The sequence below is a fragment of the Oncorhynchus kisutch genome, linkage group LG5 (genome assembly GCF_002021735.2).
Source record: "Oncorhynchus kisutch isolate 150728-3 linkage group LG5, Okis_V2, whole genome shotgun sequence".
Lineage (NCBI taxonomy): Eukaryota > Metazoa > Chordata > Actinopteri > Salmoniformes > Salmonidae > Oncorhynchus > Oncorhynchus kisutch.
In genome coordinates this window covers 75,839,913-75,864,262 of record NC_034178.2, presented here as the reverse complement: position 1 = coordinate 75,864,262, position 24,350 = coordinate 75,839,913, and the positions used below count along the sequence as shown (strand labels likewise).

At 46.1% G+C, this 24,350-nt stretch overlaps 2 protein-coding genes across 18 annotated transcripts in view; both read left to right on the top strand.

The window, feature by feature from the left end:
• Positions 1-24,350, top strand: part of slmapa (sarcolemma associated protein a) — a 144,939-nt gene that overhangs the window by 36,905 nt on the left and 83,684 nt on the right. For 14 of the 16 annotated variants that reach the window (XM_031825847.1, XM_031825846.1, XM_031825843.1 and 11 more), the window contains exons 3-4: positions 639-711; positions 13,386-13,422. In XM_031825847.1, coding sequence (XP_031681707.1) covers positions 639-711; positions 13,386-13,422 — 110 coding nt within the window. Of the gene's footprint in view, positions 1-638; positions 712-6,798; positions 7,089-13,385; positions 13,423-24,350 lie in introns of those variants that run through there. The other 2 variants (XM_031825849.1, XM_031825853.1) reach the window with 2 other exon arrangements.
• Positions 14,948-18,055, top strand: LOC116374249 (flocculation protein FLO11-like). 2 transcript variants are annotated; one of them, XR_004210122.1, is made up of 3 exons: positions 14,948-15,424; positions 15,834-16,866; positions 17,573-18,055. XR_004210122.1 is itself a non-coding variant. In XM_031825854.1 (2 exons), exons 1-2 carry the CDS (start codon positions 15,380-15,382, stop codon positions 16,698-16,700), a joined length of 912 nt encoding a protein of 303 aa, XP_031681714.1. In that variant the 5' UTR covers positions 14,948-15,379; the 3' UTR covers positions 16,701-16,923. The 2 variants fall into 2 exon arrangements, 1 of the variants encoding a protein (XP_031681714.1); XM_031825854.1 differs by lacking the exon at positions 17,573-18,055 and having other exon boundaries at positions 15,834-16,923.

The following is a 24,350-nucleotide window of genomic DNA, read 5'->3' as shown; positions in this document are numbered from 1 at the left end:
CCTGCCTGTATTAGACTGGACCTGCTGTGTGTGTTGGCCTGCCTGTATTAGACTGGACCTGCTGTGTGTGTTGGCCTGCCTGTATTAGACTGGACCTGCTGTGTGTGTTGGCCTGCCTGTATTAGACTGGACCTGCTGTGTGTGTTGGCCTGCCTGTATTTGACTGGACCTGCTGTGTGTGTTGGCCTGCTTGTATTAGACTGGACCTGCTGTGTATGTTGGCCTGCCTGTATTAGACTGGACCTGCTGTATGTGTTGGCCTGCTTGTATTAGACTGGACCTGCTGTATGTTGGCCTGCCTGTATTAGACTGGACCTGCTGTATGTGTTGGCCTGCCTGTATTAGACTGGACCTGCTGTATTAGACTGGGCCTGCTGTGTGTGTTGGCCTGCCTGTATTAGACTGGACCTGCTGTGTGTGTTGGCCTGCCTGTATTAGACTGGACCTGCTGTATGTTGGCCTGCTTGTATTAGACAGATGTTTACCCTGCTTTAGAGACTGTGGGAGAATGCAAATTTTACATGGATCTTCTAACTGTCATTTTTCCCAGAGCTTTATCAGTGAATCTTTACTGTTGGTGATATTGTTTATATAGGATTTTGGTGGTGGTGTTAATATAACCTGTTTGTGTGTTCCAGTCACTCATGGCTGCATAGTGTCTACAATCAAGCTGTTTCTACCTGACGGCATGGAGGCTCGACGACGATCAGAGTAAGTAGTAGACAGGTTAATTAAATTCGTGCAAGTAGTACTAATATGTAGCCGATAGTTCTACCATTACCATTCAACTGTTGTTACCAACGAGCAGCGATGGGGTCGCTAGGAGACCAGCGGAGGGGTCTCTTGCTGTATGAGATGGATGGAGGGAGGAGGAGGAGGAGGAGGAGGAGAGGTAGACGACGAGGAGGTTGGGATGACTGAGACAGCTGCTCAGCCCCCACACTGTTTCTGCGTCTCCTCACAGAGCCCATCTGTGTGCTTAAACAAATGCGGTTTCTTCTGACAATTGTGATGTACAAGCTGTGGCGTAAGGGGACGACGAGCGAGTAAGAGGCACTCCGCAATTTCGATTAAGACATTAACGAGTGAGCTAGGACTGACTTCGTCAACTTTGTTTAGCACTTTTGAAATGTACAGCAACAGAATTCAGAACATGGGACTTTTTTTTACGGTATTCTCCCTGTACGCCGGTGCTGCACAACCCTCTTCCTGGAGATCTACCTTCCTGTGGGTTGTCAGTCCATCCCTAATTTAACACACCTAATTCTACTTCTTAGCTGCTCAACAAGACCTTAACTAGCAGAATCAGATATGCTAAATTAGAGTTGGACTGAACCTACAGAACAGTAGATCTCCAGGAAGAGGGTTGTGCAGCTCTGCTGTACACCAAGTCAAAACCGTAGGATAAATAACGGGGACATATAAGCAGACAATTATATTACTCTAAAACAGGTTAGACTACATGTGCACCACAAAGTCAGAACAGTAGGTAAAACGAAGAGTGCTAAATAGACCAAATTATTAGGATGAGGCACATGGGCAACTAACATCTTATTACACAACAATTACTTAGCTACAAGATATCTCCCTGGTATATTACATTTATGCAGCAGCATACTATACATTTTTGGTCTCATCTTGTTTTGCTGTGGTCACTTGAACAGGAAGGTGGTCCTTCGTGGGCAAATTTTGTCATAACTTTGTCATCAGTCTGATATTCTCTGGATTTATGATGCTTTCAAAAACAACTCTGAACTCAAGGGGAAAAAACACAGTTGAATCATGACGTCAGTGATCTTCAGGTTGGAGCTCTAGAAAGAGGCCCGAGTTCCCGACTTGGAATTCCCAGTTGGATGACTGTTCAAAACGTATTTTCCCTGTTTTGAACGCGGCAGAAGTCATGCTGGATTGACAGCATGGCCAATGTTGAATGTTTATAATTTTAAGCCTGGAAAAGAGACCCTTAAACCCAGACTTGGACCACACACCCACTCCACTGAATAGCAGGATAGTGATTGCTTTACAAAGCTTGCAGTTAGCCACTGATTCTTTCCAGAACGCTCATTGTTGAATTTGCAATTTCCAACTTGTTGTGTAATGTTTATGACCGATTAGCACCGATACTTTTTTATCTATCTTTATATGACAAGGATTGCTAAGGATTTGCCAGTATATTGTCGACTTGATTCATGATGACAGCTAGATAAGATTTTGAAAGTATGTTGACATGATCAGTCCAATCAAAGCTACTGTACATGTAAGGTGATTTGACCTGTGGCCAATGTCCTTCTTGGATGGGCACTTCGAATGTATTTCTAAAGTAGCAACCAAGGGCCTAGAATTTGAGCGCTCCCTGACGATTTTGCGGTGACGTAGTGTCGCCATGAGCGAACAGAACACTGAGCCAATCACGACTTTACTAGAGAACATTACCAGCTCTTACGCTCCATATTTCCCGCCTCCCCACCACCACAGAAAGCACTGAGCTAGGCTGAAACACCTGCATTTTGGAGCTGCCCCACCACCACAGAAAGCACTGAGCTAGGCTGAAACGCCTGCATTTTGGAGCTGGCCCACCACCACAGAAAGCACTGAGCTAGGCTGAAACACCTGCATTTTGGAGCTCCCCACCACCACAGAAAGCACTGAGCTAGGCTGAAACACCTGCATTTTGGAGCTGCCCCACCACCACAGAAAGCACTGAGCTAGGCTGAAACGCCTGCATTTTGGAGCTGGCCCACCACCACAGAAAGCACTGAGCTAGGCTGAAACACCTGCATTTTGGAGCTCCCCACCACCACAGAAAGCACTGAGCTAGGCTGAAACACCTGCATTTTGGAGCTGCCCCACCACCACAGAAAGCACTGAGCTAGGCTGAAACACCTGCATTTTGGAGCTGCCCCACCACCACAGAAAGCACTGAGCTAGGCTGAAACACCTGCATTTTGGAGCTGCCCCACCACCACAGAAAGCACTGAGCTAGGCTGAAACGTGCATTTTGGAGCTGCCCCACCACCACAGAAAGCACTGAGCTAGGCTGAAACGCCTGCATTTTGGAGCTGGCCCACCACCACAGAAAGCACTGAGCTAGTCGCCACTGCTCGGCCCTCCAACGCCACTTCCTGCAGCATCTGGTCTCCCACCCAGGGACCAACCCTACTTAGCTTCAGAGGCAAGCCATCAGTGGGATGCAGAGTGGTCTGCTGCTGGCATAAAAAAAAAGAGTCAAGTATGGCCCTTTGATTTATAGTAGCATAAATGCTGCAGTAGCTGTTACGTATTTCTGCTGTTTTCTGATAATTCAAAGATATCTGAATCCTAAAATTACAGCTATTTCACCTCATGCAACAGCACTGGTGGGCTGTGTGCATTGAGTGAATCACTGAAAGATTTGATTTTAGAAGCAAAGTGCACAGGCATAATAGTTTACTTTAATTTAAAGTCTGGGAGTGAGATTTTTGTTCCGGTGTTTCTTGACCATTTACAAGCTAGGTTGCTTTTCAATGTTTGAGTTTGCCTCCACTGCTAGCAAAGAGACATCGTCGGCAGATACCCTACCCTATGAAGAAACTGCTTCTCCAATAGAATTCCCCCGATCAAACTTGTAGGCGATGTCATGGCGACGTTGGCTAGCTGAGCTCATGTGTAGCAACACATCAGGTCTAACAGCCGTCTCTGTCAAGCTGTTTGTTGCTGTTGACCCCTGCCCCCCTATCGCTCTCTCCCTCTGTTGCTGTTGACCCCTGCCCTCCTATCGCTCTCTCCCTCTGTTGCTGTTGACCCCTGCCCCCCTATCGCTCTCTCCCTCTGTTGCTGTTGACCCCTGCCCCCCTATCGCTCTCTCCCTCTGTTGCTGTTGACCCCTGCCCTCCTATCGCTCTCTCTCCCTCCGTTGTTGCTGTTGACCCCTGCCCTCCTATCGCTCTCTCTCCCTCCGTTGTCGCTGCTGACCCCTGCCCTCCTATCGCTCTCTCTCCCTCCGTTGTTGCTGCTGACCCCTGCCCCCCTATTGCAATGTGTGGACTTCACAATGCGACCTCTAAAACACACACACACACAGTCTTGTACAGCTAACCTTGTGGGGACACACAATTCAGTCTCATTCAAAATCCTATTTTCCCTAAACCTAACCGTAACCTGTACTCTTACCCCTAACCTTAACCCAAAAAACCTAACCCTAAACCTCTCACGCTCTCTCTAGTCCTGTGCGCTCTGGAGCAGGTTTAAGCCAAGGATCTCTCTGTACTTCGCTCTGTTCTTCTTTCCCTCGATCCTGCCTCGTCTCCCAGTCCCTGCCGCTGAAAAACATCCCCATCGTATGATGCTGCCATGCTTCACCGTAGAGATGGTGCCAGGTTTCCTCCAGATGTGACGCTTGGCATTCAGGCCAAATAGTTCAATATTGGTTTCATCAGACCAGAGAATCTTGATTCTCATGGTCAGACTCCTTTGGGTGCCTTTTGGCAAACTCCAAGCTGCTGTCGTGGCTTTTGTCTGGCCACACTACCATAAAGGTTTGATTGGTGTTGTGTTTTCTTGGTCACCTCCGTGACCAAGCCCCTTCTCCTCCGATTGCTCAGCTTGCCCGGGCTGCCAGCTCTAGGAAGGGTCTTTGGTGGTTCTAAACTTCTTCCATTTAAGAATGATTGAGACCGCTGTTTTCTTGGGGTTCTTCAATGCTGCAGACACATTTTTGGTACCTTTCCCCAGATCTGTGCCTCAACACAATCCTGTCTAGGAGCTCTATTTACAGTTCCTTCGCCCTCATGGTTTGATTTTTGCTCTGATATGCACTGTCAACTTTGGAACCTTTTTGATATAGACTGTGTTCCTTTCCAAATCATGTCCAATCAATTGAATTTACCACAGGTGGACTCCAATCAAGTTGTAGAAACATCTCAAGGATGATCAATGGTAACAGGATGGACCTGACCTCAATTTTGAGTCTCGTAGCAAAGGGTCTGAATACTTATAATTGAAATCAGAAGTTTACATACACCTTAACCTAATACATTTAATCTCAGTTTTTCACAATTCCTAACATTTAATCCCAGTAAAAAATTCCCTATCTTAGGTCAGTTAGGATCACCACTTTTTTTTTTTTAAGAATGAGAATTGTCAGAATTTTTCAGCTTTTTATTTATTTTCTGCCACCCCCGTGCTTCACGGTTGGGATGGTGTTCTTTGGCTTGCAAGCCTCCCCCTTTTTCCTCCAAACATAACAAATCAAAATCAAATCAAATCAAATTTATTTATATAGCCCTTCGTACATCAGCTGATATCTCAAAGTGCTGTACAGAAACCCAGCCTAAAACCCCAAACGAGAAGCACCTGGTCAATGGTCATTATGTCCAACAGTTCTATTTTTGTTTCATCAGACCAGAGGACATTAATCCAAAAAGTTAGATCTTTGTCCCCATGTGCAGTTGCAAACCGCAGTCTGGCTTTTTTTATTGCTGTTTTGGAGCAGTGGCTTCTTCCTTGCTGAGCGGCCTTTCAGGTTATGTTGATATAGGACTCGATTTACTGTAGATATAGATACTTTTGCACCGGTTTCCTCCATCTTCACAAGGTCTTTTGCTGCTGTTCTGGGATTGATTTGCACCTTCCGCACCAAAGTACGTTCATCTCTGGGAGACAGAACGCGTCTCCTTCCTGAGCGTTATGACGGCTGCGTGGTCCCATGGTGTTTATACTTGCATACTATTGTTTGTACAGATGAACGTGTTACCTTCAGGCGTTTGGAAATTGCTCCCAAGGATGAACCAGACTTGTGGAGGTCTACAATTATTTTTCTGAGGTCTTGGCTGATTTCTTTTGATTTTCCCATGATGTCAAGCAAAGAGGCACTGAGTTTGAAGGTAGGCCTTGAAACACATCCACAGGTACACCTCCAATTGACTCAAATGATGTCAATTAGCCTATCAAGCTTCTAAAGCCAAGACATAATTTTCTGGAATTTTCCAAGCTGTTTATAGGCACAGTCAACTTGGTGGATGTAAACTTCTGACCCACTGGAATTGTGATATAGTGAATTATAAGTGAAATAATCTGTCTGTTAATATTTGTTGGAAAAATTACTTGTGTCATACACAAAGTAGATGTCCTAACCGACTTGCCAAAACTATAGTTTGTTACCAAGTAATGTGTGGAGTGGTTTGAAAATGATTTTTAATGACTCTAACCGAAGTGTATGCAAACTTCTGACTTCAACTGTACGTTAATGAGGTATTTCTGTATCTTAAAAAACAATGTCAACCGGTTTTTGCTTTGTCATTATGGGGTGTGTAGATAGAAAGATTAAGTTGTATTTCTCAATTTTAGAATCAGGCTGTTACGTAACACGATAACATTTAGTTTTTGCAGGACATTACACACACACACACACATAATGGAGAAACAGTACATTTTTCATACCCATTTTGGCATGTGAGCACTTTTCAAAACTACTCTCCTGAAATTTGACAAAAGCTCTAAATCACTAAATCGGGATTAAAAGTGCATTCTTCTTGTTCGTTCCTCTGAGATGTATTTCTATTGTCCGGACAGCCAGATGTTCTATTTGTATGGGACTCACCTGTCACGGGGTTTGTCAAATGGAATGCCGTCCAACCTGTGTCCTGTTGTGCACCTGTAGAGAACCGTGTTATACCTGTACTGGTTTATGTAAACACGGTGTTTTGTGGGCCACAAGGCCAGACACAGGTCCAACTGCTATTGTCCTGCTCCAGTTTTACGTCATCTCTCTCTTTATGAACATCACAAGGGATGCATCCTTATCATTTGCAGTTAGCTTTAGCAGATGGGCAGTAAAATGTTGAGGGACAATCTGTGTATGGGCGCTCTTTGACTCTTCCACCTGGGAGGGGCAGGTACAGTGGGGAGGTTGTTCCTGCTGTGTGAGTGATTGGCTGGGTTTGAAAATACAGAAGTAGTGTTCTCTTGCTTTGAAAGAACGGAGGTATAGCTGAACTGAAGATCCTCGTTGATCAACCAACGGGGATATTACTGACTGGTCTGACGAGACCATCTGTCTACTTATTGTGGTTGGAGCTTACCTGGTTGCGTGAAGCCAAGTGCTTAATCAGGTAACCTGCCGTGTGTATCAGTGCTTGCAAGTCAATACCTTTTTTGTTCATGTGTAGACTAAGTTTGAGACGGATTAGTGTAACTGAAATGACTAGGAAGGAAGTCCTGGTGCTGTTTCTCCAGCAGCATGTAGTAGACTGTAAAGTAGAGCAGTAGACTACAGCAGAGTCACTTATCACAATGAGCCTGTAGGTTTTGTCTGTCTGTTTTGACTCTGTGCCAGCACCGGTACAGCCCAGCTAGAACTGGAATGAAACCTGTTAGCACACTGGAGGGTAGTGTTAGGTCATGTCTGTTTTGACTCTGTGCCAGCACAGGTACAACACAGAACTAGAGTGAAACCTGTTAGCGCGCTGTGGAGTATAGCACAACACCGGTAAGCGGCCAGGTAAGTCTGACTAGGGCAATGGGCTAGTTTAATAGCGTGAGATACCCATGCAATGTAAAGGTGAACCAACTGTTGGCAGGATAGGGAGGGGAAAGTTGAACTTCCACAACAATCTTGTTCCTTTTTGACATAATTATTACTAATACATAAAAAGAAAAGTTTTAAAGGAGCAATCAATCCTATTTAGTCTTTTTTTAAATTTGTATATTATCACGAAGGTAAACATCTGTCTTACAGTGGAGTTAGAGATTTCAGGTGTGAAAAGCGTCTGGAAAGAGGAGCTTCATAAACTGATGAAGATTGTCTACAGTTGGGATTCTATAACGGGGTCATGATGGAAACTTAACTGTTTCTTTTAGAGGTTTCATTGTTTGCCACTTGCCAGTCACCATATTTTATTCATGCAAATCATGAACCTGATTTGATCTAGGAAATGGGGAGGAAGTGTTCTGGGTTGTCATGGAGCTTGTGAAACACTTAAAAGGTTAAGGTGTTTAATAAAGGGGATTTTCAGGTGAACGAAAGAGAAGCGCAGTCACAGATATAGTCTATCATAAATAATTTAGTTCTAATTACAAGTTGTAACAGGGAGACTCGGAAGCAGAGAGAATGTCTAATGGGTGTCCTCTGACAAGGCATTGTGTATATATTAAATCAAGACAGCACCAAATGTTCTCTAAACATCAGCCAAAGAGGCTGTACAATGTCACATCAGCTGATACACAATCACAGTGTCACAGACCTTATCAGTGTGTCCCGGGCCAAGTCTGGAGGCCGGCTTTAACGTTCAACACTGGCAGACATTTGATACTGGCAGTTAAACTAGTCAACGGTTGAACATCAGTACTCAGTTACTGGAGACGAATCAATATCAAATCATTCCCATTTAAACTGAGTTTGTGTGTATATACTGTCATACAATATGTTCTAGTAGTCTAAATCGGTGTTTCCCGGTTCTTAGCTCATGGCTCGTTCCTCCTGAGTTGCAGTATAGAACTAGGTGGAAAGTATTCAGCAGACGCAAAAAAGAGAATTACTTAGTGCAGCGACAACGTCCCCTCAGTGACCGTAAGCACATGCCATGCAGGCTAGAGCTGACGCTTTCAAAATGGCGGGACACTAATCTGGAAATCCTATACGACTTCCGCCGAGCCATCAAGGCGTCAACACAGGACTAACATTGAACCCTACGACACCGACTCTGACGGTCAATGGATCTGACTCTGACGGTCAACGGCAGTTCTTGCAAGCTATCGCGGATTGCAAAAGGAAACCCAGCCACGATCTGCCGAGCGACGCGAACCTACCTGACGAGCTGAGGCAAGCAACGCTGAACCATGCATGAAAGTACCAGCTGTTACGGACAGCTGATTTCGCTCCATGAAATGCTTTAAAAGGCTGGCCATGGCTCACATCAACACCATCATCCCAGACACCCTGAACCTACTGCAATTCGCCTACCGTCCGAACAGATCCACAGATGACACAATATTTATTGAACTCCACACTGCCCTCTCTGACCTGGACAAGAGGAAGAAAATGAGAGTGCTGTTCATTGACTACAGCTCAGTATTCAACACCATAGTGCCCTCCAAGTTAATCACCCAGCTCAGGACCCTGGGACTAAACACCTCCCCCCTGCAACTGGATCCTGGACTTCCTGACGTGCCACCTCCAGGTGATAATGGTAGGCAACAATGCATTCGCCATGCTCATCCTCAACATGGGGGCCCCTCAGGGGTGTGTGCTTAGTCCCTTCCTGTACCCCTGTTCACCCACGACTGCGTGGCGGCGCAGGACTCCATCACCAAGTTTGACATAATTGTGGTAGGAATGATCACCGGCCGTCAGGCAGCCGACAGGGAGGTCGGAGACCTGGCATTATCTATCCTGTTATCTAGTCACTTTACCCCTACCTACAGTATACTGGTGCTACTGTCTATCTATCCTTTACCCCTACCTACAGTATACTGGTGCTAGACCAACTTCTCCCTTAATGTCAGCAAGACCAAGAAGATGGTGGACTACAGGAAAGCGAGTTGAGAGCTTCAAGAGTGGGTGTGGAGTACTGCCCAGTAGGTCACTGGGGCTGAGATTCCTGCTGTCTAGGACCTCTACCAGGTGGTGTCAGAGGAAGGGACAAAATATTGTTAGACTGTTCTCTCTGCTTCCACACGGCAAGCGGTACCGAATTAATTTAAATAAATGGTCAAATAGCCAATAGGCAACCCATCCCTTATGGGATTAATATACACATTAACAAACAACGATAATTCACTATGGTAATTAAATAAAAAACAAACCGGACCCTGAACAGCTATCCCCACACCATAAGTCTGATAAATGGACCCAGACTACCTGCATTGACCCTTTCCTTCTTTTTTACGAAGCTCTTTACTCACACATACTGATACTTACACACACTACAAACCCCCACACGCATAATGTGCGTACATGCATACTGATGCCACACGCTTTCACACTCACGGTGCTTTACTCCCTACCTACAGTATACTGCTGCTAGACCATCTTGTCCCTTAATGTCAGCAAGACAAAGAAGATGATGGCGGACTACAAGAAAGCGAGCTGTTATTAGCTGGTGGTGCTCTCTGTATATGGCCACGTTATTAGCTGGTGGTGCTCTCTGTATATGGCCACGTTATTAGCTGGTGGTGCTCTCTGTATATGGCCACGTTATTAGCTGGTGGTGCTCTCTGTATATGGCCACGTTATTAGCTGGTGGTGCTCTCTGTATATGGCCACGTTATTAGCTGGTGGTGCTCTCTGTATATGGCCACGTTATTAGCTGGTGGTGCTCTCTGTATATGGCCACGTTATTAGCTGGTGGTGCTCTCTGTATATGGCCACGTTATTAGCTGGTGGTGCTCTCTGTATTTAATCGTATCACTATTTGTCTATACCTGTTTTACAAAAGCATGTGACAAATATAAAAGGTTTGATTTGAACAGCATCCTGTGTACAGCGTTATAGTTTATTTGCCATGTCACAGCAGCCTGACCTCGAACAGATTTAGGGCCTATAGTTAGACCTTGATTATAAACGGACTGTGATGGAGCGTTGCACAACTAGCTTAGTCAGTACTAGAGCTCATTGGAATTCTCTCTGCCACTAGTGTTGAGGCCTCTGCCTGCCCCTGGACGGTTGAGGCAGGCAGTGTGGTATACACTACAGTTGATGGTGTGTGTGGAGTAAGAGCAGCATCAATAGTGTTTACATAATGGAGTGTTTGTCTCTATTTAAGATGTGGTTTGGTGTGTGTGTGTGTACAGTAGAGCTTTTGTCCTCTCTGTGGATGATGTAAGTTCCACAGTAGTACATACGTTTGAGGAGCAGGAAACCATGTCATCTTTCTAATAGGCTCAGTTACTCAGAACATGGCTGCGTGCACGGTCCCAAGGTGACCCAGACGCCTGGTTCTCTACTCAGAACATGGCACGGTCCCAAGGTGACCCAGACTCCTGGTTCTCTACTCAGAACATGGCACGGTCCCAAGGTGACCCAGACTCCTGGTTCTCTACTCTGTACATGGCTGTATGCACGGTCCCAAGGTGACCCAGACTCCTGGTTCTCTACTCTGTACATGGCTGTATGCACGGCCCCAAGGTGACCCAGACACCTGGTTCTCTACTCAGAACATGGCACGGTCCCAAGGTGACCCAGAATCCTGGTTCTCTACTCTGTACATGGCTGTATGCACGGTCCCAAGGTGACCCAGATAACTGGTTCTCTACTCTGTACATGGCTGTATGCACGGTCCCAAGGTGACCCAGACTCCTGGTTCTCTACTCTGTACATGGCTGTATGCACGGTCCCAAGGTGACCCAGACTCCTGGTTCTCTACTCTGTACATGGCTGTATGCACGGTCCCAAGGTGACCCAGACACCTGGTTCTCTACTCGGTACATGGCACGGTCCCAAGGTGACCCAGACACCTGGTTCTCTACTCGGTACATGTCACAGTCCCAAGCTGACCCAGACGCCTGCTTTATTCTAATCTCCATCCTAATCCATAGTCTATATGACCAGAGAGAATGCCGAGTGGTGTGGTGAACTGTATTTGAATCAAGTGTTGAATTAAATGACCCCATTTTTTTTTTTTGTTGACTGGTCAATGGTTTGGTCGATTGGCTGATGGTCGACCCAACATTTTTATGGTCGACCAATGGCAAATATATCTAAAATGAATAATTTGAATATGGCACATGAGAGGAATGTCTGATTCACACCTGTCTGAGTGGACAAATCCATTTAGAGGCAGCGGGGGTGGTTGTCCATTTCACTGTTTTATTACCGTTTTAGAATCTACAATGTTTGGTTACGTTCATTTTTGTTAACGCATTCAATATTATTACAGTCTTGTCGTAAGAGTGGACATGTTGTTTGCAGAGCGCACAACCGGTTGTTTTAATGATATTTTTATGATTTGTCACTTGTGTGGAGCCGTGCCTGTCAGTATAGAAGTAGGACTAGTCTACCTGGCCTGAGCGCAAATGTTGGCCTATAAATCTAGGCCTGTAACTATTCCCATTTGGGGATTTGATACTATTTTAATATTGTCTTGACTCACTTATACAATGTTGCATGTTTGCTAGCACGATTGGGCTGGACCAAGTTAATAGTTGATACAATGTTTCCAAGTTCCTTGCAGAGTAGCCAATGTGATTTTATAGGATATTTATTTTAATCTACCTGCAGGCTGCAATGTTCTAAACCAATGAATCGGTGTCCATCCGGAACTTTGCGTAAACTAATAGCCAAATAGTCCCTTAGTGCTGCTGTGCGCTGCGGTCACTGACACTGCACCAACAACACCCACACGTACGCCCTAGGGTTGGCGGTATCCAGCTTGTCATAGTGTTTCTGTACCGGGGTGTATACAGTAGAGGGCTGCATTTCCACTGGTCCCGACACCGATCATTTCTCATGCTGTGAGGAGCATGCGGTCAGACGGACGACCTGAGATGAGAATATTTCTGCTGTCCTGTAGATTATTTGTAAACTGAGATCTTTCTGCTTTGTTTTCCGTTAGACCTATCCTAGGTATACGCATTGGCTGATATAGCCCAGTAATACAGATGGCTTAATATAATGGGCCACGTGAGAATCTCTGGTAATTGAATCTATATTTCTTGAGTTATTTTTGCGAATTTGATATTGCCTTTATGGCGCAACATTGCTAGGAAAAGTGAGCTTTGTCACATGCGCCAAAAATAACATAGCGGGACTGTGGTTGGGTTTTGGGCCAGTTCATGCGCTAGTGGGCGGGAGTCCGACACAGCCCAGCGGGTGCAGGCAGGGTGCAGTATGGATAGCTCCGGGAATGGGGTAAGGAAATCAGTCCTGCGTAGACCTCTACTATACCGTATTACCGGAAGTTCACACAATTACGCCCATAACACTTTAGGCAACAGGGATCTTGATCCAGGAAGGGATGGAATGTCTCTGCTGTAACCATTGAAGTTTGATCTTGACATTTAGCCACTTAGCCACTTAGCTAGCAAGTTAGCAAACCAAATGTATAGCTGGACTCCTGAGCTGGACATCATTTATTTGACACATCTTAGATTTCTTGTAGTTATAAGCAGTGGTGTAGCACGGACCCCCAGCCCCCATGAGGCCAAAATATATACTATTTATTTTATTTAAACGCGATTGAATGTCGTACCGTCTGTATTTCGAAATAACCCTGCCTACAGTATATAGCCCAAACCTAATGCACACTGTTACTGTGCTGACCTCTGTCAATCATTAACAGCACAGAGGTCAATGACTTCCTGCTCTATTTACCTGGTCTTCCATTGGACTGTCAACATTTTTAAATAGTTTAACTATTTATTGACTGTTGTATGAACTGAACTCTGACTCCTGACCTCTGTCTTCTCCACAGTGTCATCCAAGCACCGTTACCACTTCCTGTTGATAAGGTAAGGGTTGAAATGCATTCTTCTGTGGGGGGGTGCTGTTATTTTAACCCCAGGGGTTGCAATTAGGGTTAAAATTGGGGTGAGGTTAGGGTTGTGGCATGCTTCCCAACCAAATGCACCGTTCATGCTCATACACTACATAGTCAATAGTATATGCACTAGAGGTCGACCAATTAATCGGAATGGCCGATTTTAATTAGGGCCGATTTCACTCCACGAGGAGACTGCGTGGCAGGCTGACTACCTGTTATGCGAGTGCAGCAAGGAGCCAAGGTAAGGTGCTAGCTAGCATTAAACTTATCTTATAAATTTTAAAAAAATTATCTTAACTACACATGGTTGATATTACTAGTTCATCTAGCGTGTCCTGTCTTGCATATAATCGATGCGATGCCTGTTAATCACAGCCTACTTCTCCAAACGGGGGATTTAACAAGCGCATTCGCAGGGAAAAAAGCACTGTCGTTGCACCAATGTGTACCTAACCATAAACATCAACGCCTTTCTTAAAATCAATACACAGAAGTATATATTTTAAACCTGCACATTTAGTTAAAAGAAATTGATGTTAGCAGGCAATATTAAACTAGGGAAATTGTCACTTCTCTTGCGTTCATTGCACGCAGAGTCAGGGTATATGCAACAGTTTGGGCCGCCTGGCTCGTTGCGAACTAATTTGCCTGAATTTTACGTCATTATGACATTAGATAAAATATGGAACGGGTCCGTATTTCACTGAAAGAATAAACGTCTTGTTTTCGAAATGATAGTTTCCGGTTTTGACCATATTAATGACCAAAGGTTCGTATTTCTCTGTGTGTATTATATTATAATGAAGTCTATGGTTTGATAATTGATAGAGCAGTCTGACTGAGCGGTGGTAGGCAGCAGCATGCTCGTAAGCATTCATTCAAACAGTACTTTACTGCGTTTGCCAGCAGTTCTTTGCAATGCTTCAAGCATTATGTATGTATTTGAAATTGTCTGCTTTTAATTGATATCAGCTTTTTTTTGGTCCTCCAATAATCAGTATCGACTGCTATAACAGCCTCCACTCCTCTGGGAAGACTTTCCACTAGATGTTGGAACATTACTGCTATAACAGCCTCCACTCTTCTGGGAAGACTTTCCACTAGATGTTGGATCATTGCTGTGGGGAATTGCTTCCATTCAGTTACGAGCGTTAGTGAGGTCGGGCGATTAGGTCTGGCTCGCAGTCGGCATTTCAATTCATCCACAGTCTCAACAAACCATTTCTGTATGGACCTCGCATTGTGCACGGGGGGCATTGTCATGCTGAAACAGGCAAGGGCCTTGCCCAAACTGTTGCCACACAGTTGTCAGTACAGAATCATCTAGAATGTCATTTTATGCTGTAGCGTTAAGATTTCCATTCACTGGAACGAAGGGGCCTAGCCCCAGCCATGGAAGAATAGCCCCAGACCATTATTCCTCCTCCACCAAACTTTACAGTTAGCACTATGCATTCGGCATGTAGCGTTCTCCTGGCATCCGGCAATCCCATATTTGTTTGTCGGACTGCCAGATGGTGAAGCGTGATTCATCACTCCAGAGAACACATTTCCACTGCTCCAGGGTCCAATGGCGGCGAGCTTTACACAATTCCAGCCAGTGTTTGGCTTTGCGCATGGTGTTAGCCTTGTGTGCGGCTGCTCTGCCGTGGACGAACAGTTCTTGTGCGGAGGTTGCTTCCAGAGGCAGTTAGGAGCTCGGTAGTGAGTGTTTCACCCAAAGACAGACATTTTTTATGTGGACACCCCTCCAATTCATGGAGGGAAATTGCAGAGGCGCTGGAGTCTGACCCAACCACTTGTTCAAAGAAGTGGGGTAGGTTTCGCGAACAGTTCGTCGAGGCAAGAAACAAGGGCCTCAGTGAAGATACCAGTGGAAAGACTACTTCAGAAATGTTGCTGCTAGCTGCTTCAGCACGTGAAGCATGGGAAGACTGAAAGCAGCATGCAATCTTCATCAAAGGATTGGGGTAGGTTGTATTTTCTATTTTAGTCGACGGAAAGTAGCCATATTCTGCTAAATATAGCTAGCTCTAGCTACTATGCAGGCTAGCTCGCCTAGCAGGATACTCGTGCAGAGCAAGCAACCAAATTAACCTAAAGATCTTAACAACAACTTTTGATCAAACATTTTGTCAGAATCATAAGCTTCCCACGTTGGTTACACCAAAGTCTAAGTTTGGCTTCAAGGTCCAGCTAGTCAAAATGTTGCAACCGTTTGAGCAGAGTTGAGTAGGCCTGGCCAAGCTATTATTCTCAACTCTGCTCCAACGGTTGCAAAATTATATGGTCTATTGTCGTCTCAGTTAATGATATTTCATGTTCATTGATCGGTTTGCATATGTGTAATAAATAGCCCTCTACCTTTTATTTTTCAAGGCACAAACAGGTGAATGGAGACCACACCTGGTTTTGTTTTCTGCCCCCCCCAAGCACTACCAGCACTGCCTGTTCAACTGTCCCCAAGTCCATCTCCCACACTGTGCTGCAGTGCAGAATTGGAAACAGTCACTCACTCAACATAGCAGTAGCAGCAGGGCTGTGAGCTCCTCACCCACTCCACATAGCAGTAGCAGCAGGGCTGTGAGCTCCTCACCTACTCCACATAGCAGTAGCAGCAGTAGAAGCAGGGCTGTGAGCTCTTCACTCACTCCACATAGCAGTAGTAGCAGGGCTGTGAGCTCCTCACCCACTCCACATAGCAGCAGCATCAGGGCTGTGAGCTCCTCACCCACTCCACATAGCAGTAGCAGCAGTAGTAGCAGGGCTGTGAGCTCCTCACCCACTCCACATAGCAGCAGCAGCAGGGCTGTGAGCTCCTCACCCACTCCACATAGCAGCAGCAGCAGGGCTGTGAGCTCCTCACCCACTCCACATAGCAGTAGCAGCAGGGCTGTGAGCTCCTCACCCACTCCACATAGCAGTAGCAGCAGGGCTGTGAGCTCCTCACCCACTCCACATAGCAGCAGCAGCAGCAGGGCTGTGAGCTCCTCACCCACTCCACATAGCAGCAGGGCTGTGAGCTCCTCACCCACTCCACATAGCAGTAGCATCAGGGCTGTGAGCTCCTCACCCACTCCACATAGCAGTAGCAGCAGGGCTGTGAGCTCCTCACCCACTCCACATAGCAGCAGGGCTGTGAGCTCCTCACCCACTCCACATAGTAGCAGGGCTGTGAGCTCCTCACCCACTCCACAGAGCAGCAGCAGTAGCAGGGCTGTGAGCTCCTCAGCGATGCCACAGTAGCAGTAGAAGCAGGGCTGTGAGCTCCTCAGCGACGCCACAGAGCAGCAGTAGCAGGGCTGTTAGAAGGGAGGAAAGAGCTGCAGACTCGGCCCTTGACACATCACTGGCAAAGACAGATCTCAATCTGATGACCGTCACGCACCTGAGCCACCAGCTTATCCCTGAGGTAAATAAATACAAATAATTTCCCTCTACTCTGATCCCCTTTCCTCTCTTCTGTTGCCCCCCCCCCCCCCCCCCCTCCTCACCATGTACACTGTTCTCCAGACACTCCTAATGTACGAACTACAAAAATCTCTGAAACTGGAAACACTTATCTCCCTCACTAGCTTTAAGCACCAACTGTCAGAGCTGCTCACAGATTACTGCACCTGTACATAGCCCACCTATAATTTATCCCAAACAACTACCTCTTTCCCAACTGTATTTAATTTTAATTTATTTATTTATTTTGCTCCTTTGCACCCCATTATTTTTTATTTCTACTTTGCACATTCTTCCATTGCAAAACTACCATTCCAGTATTTTACTTGCTATATTGTATTTACTTTGCCATCATGGCCTTTTTTGCCTTTACCTCCCTTCTCACCTCATTTGCTCACATTGTATATAGACTTGTTTATACTGCATTATTGACTGTATGTTTGTTTTTACTCCATGTGTAACTCTGTGTCGTTTTATCTGTCGAACTGCTTTGCTTTATCTTGGCCAGGTCGCAAATGTAAATGAGAACTTGTTCTCAACTTGCCTACCTGGTTAAATAAAGGTGTTCTCAACTAGCCTACCTGGTTAAATAAAGGTGTTCTCAACTAGCCTACCTGGTTAAATAAAGGTAAAATAAAAAAATAAAAAATGTCTCCTCCTCTCCACAGGGCCCTGGTACTTATAGCTGATTTCATGGACGAGGAATTCTATCAACAACTGCATGACATCAAGAAGAGGACATGGTCCCAACGACTGGGACCCCAGTGAAATTAACAACTTCTTCTGTTGTTCAGACATCTCAGGAGTCAGACGCCGTTTTACTATTGTTCCCAAAATATTTCTAGTCAGAAATATTTGTATCAACACAAACTTTTGTAAACAACATTTGTTGTTTACGTGTCTGGTCATAGCAGACAATGGTGTATTGCATTTTACTTTCAGAAGCCAGAATAAAGATGTATTTTTGTGTGATGAAAAAGCTCTGTTGGCTTCTTCGCAATACAAGATGATAGAACGCATTCAATTTGAACATCAGGTGCTGATAACATAGATGCCAGCCACAGACTAACGTAGAGAAGAGGTGCGAGCCACAGACAACCGTAGAGAAGAGCTGCCAGCCACAGACTGATAACGTAGAGAAGAGCTGCCAGCCACAGACTGATAACGTAGAGAAGAGCTGCCAGCCACAGACTGATAACGTAGAGAAGAGCTGCCAGCCACAGACTGATAACGTAGAGAAGAGCTGCCAGCCACAGACTGATAACGTAGAGAAGAGCTGCCAGCCACAGACTGATAACGTAGAGAAGAGCTGCCAGCCACAGACTGATAACGTAGAGAAGAGCTGCCAGCCACAGACTGATAACGTAGAGAAGAGGTGCCAGCCACAGACTGATAACGTAGAGAAGAGGTGCCAGCCACAGACTGATAACGTAGAGAAGAGGTGCCAGCCACAGACTGATAACGTAGAGAAGAGGTGCCAGCCACAGACTGATAACGTAGAGAAGAGGTGCCAGCCACAGACTGATAACGTAGAGAAGAGGTGCCAGCCACAGACTGATAACGTAGAGAAGAGGTGCCAGCCACAGACTGATAACGTAGAGAAGAGGTGCCAGCCACAGACTGATAACGTAGAGAAGAGGTGCCAGCCACAGACTGATAACGTAGAGAAGAGGTGCCAGCCACAGACTGATAACGTAGAGAAGAGGTGCCAGCCACAGACTGATAACGTAGAGAAGAGGTGCCAGCCACAGACTGATAACGTAGAGAAGAGGTGCCAGCCACAGACTGATAACGTAGAGAAGAGGTGCCAGCCACAGACTGATAACGTAGAGAAGAGGTGCCAGCCACAGACTGATAACGTAGAGAAGAGGTGCCAGCCACAGACTGATAACGTAGAGAAGAGGTGCCAGCCACAGACTGATAACGTAGAGAAGAGGTGCCAGCCACAGACTGATAACGTAGAGAAGAGGTGCCAGCCACAGACTGATAACGTAGAGAAGAGGTGCCAGCCACAGACTGATAACGTAGAGAAGAGGTGCCAGCCACAGACTGATAACGTAGAGAAGAGGTGCCAGCCACAGACTGATAACGTAGAGAAGAGGTGCCAGCCACAGACTGATAACGTAGAGAAGAGGTGCCAGCCACAGACTGATAACGTAGAGAAGAGGTGCCAGCCACAGACTGATAACGTAGAGAAGAGGTGCCAGCCACAGACTGATAACGTAGAGAGGTGCCAGCCACAGACTGATAACGTAGAGAGGTGCCAGCCACAGACTGATAACGTAGAGAGGTGCCAGCCACAGACTGATAACGTAGAGAGGTGCCAGCCACAGACTGATAACGTAGAGAGGTGCCAGCCACAGACTGATAACGTAGAGAGGTGCCAGCCACAGACTGATAACGTAGAGAGGTGCCAGCCACAGACTGATAACGTAGAGAGGTGCCAGCCACAGACTGATAACGTAGAGAGGTGCCAGCCACAGACTGATAACGTAGAGAGGTGCCAGCCACAGACTGATAACGTAGAGAGGTGCCAGCCACAGACTGATAACGTAGAGAGGTGCCAGCCACAGACTGATAACGTAGAGAGGTGCCAGCCACAGACTGATAACGTAGAGAGGTGCCAGCCACAGACTGATAACGTAGAGAGGTGCCAGCCACAGACTGATAACGTAGAGAGGTGCCAGCCACAGACTGATAACGTAGAGAGGTGCCAGCCACAGACTGATAACGTAGAGAGGTGCCAGCCACAGACTGATAACGTAGAGAGGTGCCAGCCACAGACTGATAACGTAGAGAGGTGCCAGCCACAGACTGATAACGTAGAGAGGTGCCAGCCACAGACTGATAACGTAGAGAGGTGCCAGCCACAGACTGATAACGTAGAGGTGCCAGCCACAGACTGATAACGTAGAGAGGTGCCAGCCACAGACTGATAACGTAGAGAGGTGCCAGCCACAGACTGATAACGTAGAGAGGTGCCAGCCACAGACTGATAACGTAGAGAGGTGCCAGCCACAGACTGATAACGTAGAGAGGTGCCAGCCACAGACTGATAACGTAGAGAGGTGCCAGCCACAGACTGATAACGTAGAGAGGTGCCAGCCACAGACTGATAACGTAGAGAGGTGCCAGCCACAGACTGATAACGTAGAGAGGTGCCAGCCACAGACTGATAACGTAGAGAGGTGCCAGCCACAGACTGATAACGTAGAGAGGTGCCAGCCACAGACTGATAACGTAGAGAGGTGCCAGCCACAGACTGATAACGTAGAGAGGTGCCAGCCACAGACTGATAACGTAGAGAGGTGCCAGCCACAGACTGATAACGTAGAGAGGTGCCAGCCACAGACCGATAACGTAGAGAGGTGCCAGCCACAGACCGATAACGTAGAGAGGTGCCAGCCACAGACCGATAACGTAGAGAGGTGCCAGCCACAGACCGATAACGTAGAGAAGAGGTGCCAGCCACAGACCGATAACGTAGAGAAGAGGTGCCAGCCACAGACCGATAACGTAGAGAAGAGGTGCCAGCCACAGACCGATAACGTAGAGAAGAGGTGCCAGCCACAGACCGATAACGTAGAGAAGAGGTGCCAGCCACAGACTGATAACGTAGAGAAGAGGTGCCAGCCACAGACTGATAACGTAGAGAAGAGGTGCCAGCCACAGACTGATAACGTAGAGAAGAGGTGCCAGCCACAGACTGATAACGTAGAGAAGAGGTGCCAGCCACAGACTGATAACGTAGAGAAGAGGTGCCAGCCACAGACTGATAACGTAGAGAAGAGGTGCCAGCCACAGACTGATAACGTAGAGAAGAGGTGCCAGCCACAGACTGATAACGTAGAGAAGAGGTGCCAGCCACAGACTGATAACGTAGAGAAGAGGTGCCAGCCACAGACTGATAACGTAGAGAAGAGGTGCCAGCCACAGACTGATAACGTAGAGAAGAGGTGCCAGCCACAGACTGATAACGTAGAGAAGAGGTGCCAGCCACAGACTGATAACGTAAAGAGGTGCCAGCCACAGACTGATAACGTAAAGAGGTGCCAGCCACAGACCGATAACGTAGAGAAGAGCTGCCAGCCACAGACCGATAACGTAGAGAAGAGCTGCCAGCCACAGACCGATAACGTAGAGAAGAGCTGCCAGCCACAGACTGATAACGTAGAGAAGAGCTGCCAGCCACAGACTGATAACGTAGAGAAGAGCTGCCAGCCACAGACCGATAACGTAGAGAAGAGGTGCCAGCCACAGACTTGACAGGTTTTCTTCTACTGGTGGTGTATTTCAATCAAATCTAAACTACTGAACACTGAGACGCCATAGAATCGGGTTTCATTTTATTAACCAGATTTAAATTATACTTTTTTTAGTTCAATGTATTTTGGTTTACAGTGCACACAAAGAACTGAGTCTGTGAGCAGTCCAAAAATCTGATTGGCTGGCTTTGGGTTGAGTTGTCCTCTCCGAACCATGTTTTCCTTCCATGGCACATGTCTGGGGGGGGGTCCTTTTAACAAGCAATCTCTCTGAGATTGTTGTCCCCTGCCACAACCCTCCACTCTCCAGGTTGGTAGTTGGCAGAAGGGATGGGTGTGTCAGCAACAGCGGGAGGCACGCATCTTGCGTTTTGCTCATGAGCTTCATCCGTGGAGGACAGGTAGTTATGGAGGGCCACACATGCCCTTAGCCTTTTGTAAGGGGTACAATCAGACTTTAATGAGAACTCATCCTTGCATCCGTGTAGGCTTTTAGAATATGGTTCCTGGAAAATGGTATGTTCTGTCTGTCTTTTATCTACAGTGCCTTCGGAAAGTATTCAGACCCCTAGTCTTTTTCCAGATTTTGTTACATTACAGTTTTATTCTAAAGTGGATTAAATAATAACATTTTATCAATCTACACACACAGTACCCCATAATGACAAAGCAAATACAGGTTTTTCGAATTTCTTTGAATATCTATTTAAAATAAACACCTTATTTACATACATATTCAGACCCTTGGCTCTGAGACTTGAAATTGAGTTCAGTTGGATCCTGTTTCCATTGATCATCCTTGAGATGTTTCTACAACTTGATTGGAGTCCACCTGTGGTAAATTCAATTGATTGGACATGATTTGGAAAGGCACACACACTGTCTATATAAGGTCCCACAGTTGACAGTGCATGTCACAGCAGAAACCAAGCCAGGGGGTCAAAGGAATTGTCCGTAGAGCTCTGATACAGGATTGCGTCGAGGCACAGATCTGGGGAAGGGTACCAAAATATTTCTGCAGCATTGAAGATCCCCAAGAACACCGTGACCTCCATTCTTAAATGGAGGAACTTTGAACCACTAAGAGACTGCAGAGTTTGGCCTGGTCTAGGAAATCTGGGGAGAAGGGCTTTTATCAAGGAGGTGACCAAGAACCCGATGTTCAAACTGACAAAGCTCTAAAGTTCTCCCAGAAGGACAACCATCTCTGCATCAATCCACCAATCTCTTTGTAGAGTGGCCAGACGGAAGCCACTCCACAGTAAAAGGCACATAACAGCCCAAAGGCACTTTTTTTTTTTTTTTTTTAACTAGACATGTCCTTTAAGAACAAATTCTTAATTTACGACGGCCTACCCCGGCCAAACCCTCCGCTTACCCGGGTGACTCTGGGCAAATTGTGCGCCGCCCAATGTGACTTACGATCACGGCCGGATGTGATACAGGCCGGGATCGAATCAGGCTCTGTAGTGATGCCTCTAGAACTGAGATTCAGTGCCTTAGACCGTTGCGCCACTCGGGAACCCTGAAGACTCTCAGAACATGAGAAAAAAGATTCTCTGGTCTGATGAAACCAAGATTGAACTCTTCGGCCTGAATGCCAAGTGTCACGTCTGGAGGAAACCTGGCACCATCCCTACAGTGAATCATGCTGTGGGGATGTTTTTCAGCGGCAGGAACTGGGAGACCAGATCGGATCGAGGCAAAGATGAACGGAGCAAAGTAGAGATCCTTTATGGAAACCTGCTCAGGACCTCAGACTGGGGCAAGGATTCACATTCCAACAGGACAACGACCCTAACCACACAGCCAAGAGAACATAGGAGTGGCTTCAGGACAAGTCTCTGAATGTTCTTGAGTGGCCCAGGCAAAACCCAGACTTGAACCCGATCGAACATCTCCGGAGAGACTGAAAATAGCTGTGCAACGATACTCCCCATCCAACCTGACAGAGGTTGAGAGGATCTGCAGAGAAGATTGGGAGAAACTCTCCAAATACAGGTGTCCCAAGCATGTACCCAAGAAAACTCAGCTGTAATCGCTGCCAAAGGTCATGAGTAAATGGTCTGAATACTTGTTCAAATGTGATATTTAAGTTAGATTTTTTTTTATAGATTAGTCAACATTTCTAAAAACCTGTTTTTGCCTCGTCATGATGGGGTGTTGTGTGTAGATTGAGGAATCTATATAAGAATGAGGCTGGAGCGTAACAAAATATGGACAAGTCAATAAGTCTGAATACTTTCCGAAGGCACTGTAGTAAAACCTCGTCAGTTACGTCACGTAGTAAGACTGGGGCCGTAACACCTCGTCAGTTAGGTCACGTAGTAAGACTGACTGCCGTAACACCTCGTCAGTTACGTCACGTGGTAAGACTGGCCGTAACACCTCGTCAGTTACGTCACGTAGTAAGACTGACGGCCGTAACACCTCGTCAGTTACGTCACGTGGTAAGACTGACGGCCGTAACACCTCACATGTATATTATTATGAAATAATTAAGCTGGGTTGAAACAGACAGCAACACCTTGATCTTTCCTGGCTCAGACGAAAAGAATGTTCTATTTCAAAATACGAACGTGTCAACTGTCTATTTGATCAACTGACAGACGTTCGTACTCAACCAGGCAAGTTAAGGTGTCTTCATAGTCCTCAACGCCTGAACATATTCACAGTAATACGGTACCTTGAAGTATTCATACCCCTTGATACCACATTTTGTTGTTACAGCCTGAATTCAGAATGGATTCAATACATTTTTTTCTCTCTCAACTATCGATACAAATCAAATGTTTTTGGTTGCATACACATATATTTAGCGTATGTTTGTGTTCCTAGCTTCCGACAGTTCAGTAAATATCTAACAATACACAGGAATGTAAAAAAAGATAAATTAACGGAATAAAGAACTATTAGGTCGAGCAACTTCTGAGTCCGGTGTGTGTGTGGAAATGCTGTAGGATATAATGTGTATATGTACAGCAATAGTTTAATAGGATGGCATTGACTAAAATACAGTAAATACCAATATGGATGATTTAAACAGTATATATACATTAAAGTGACCCGTGTTCCCTTATTAAAGGGACCAGTGTGATTCCATGACTATGTACACAGGGCAGCAGCCTCTAAAGTGCAGGGTTGAGTAACCGGGTGGTAGCCGGCTTGTGACGGTGACTAA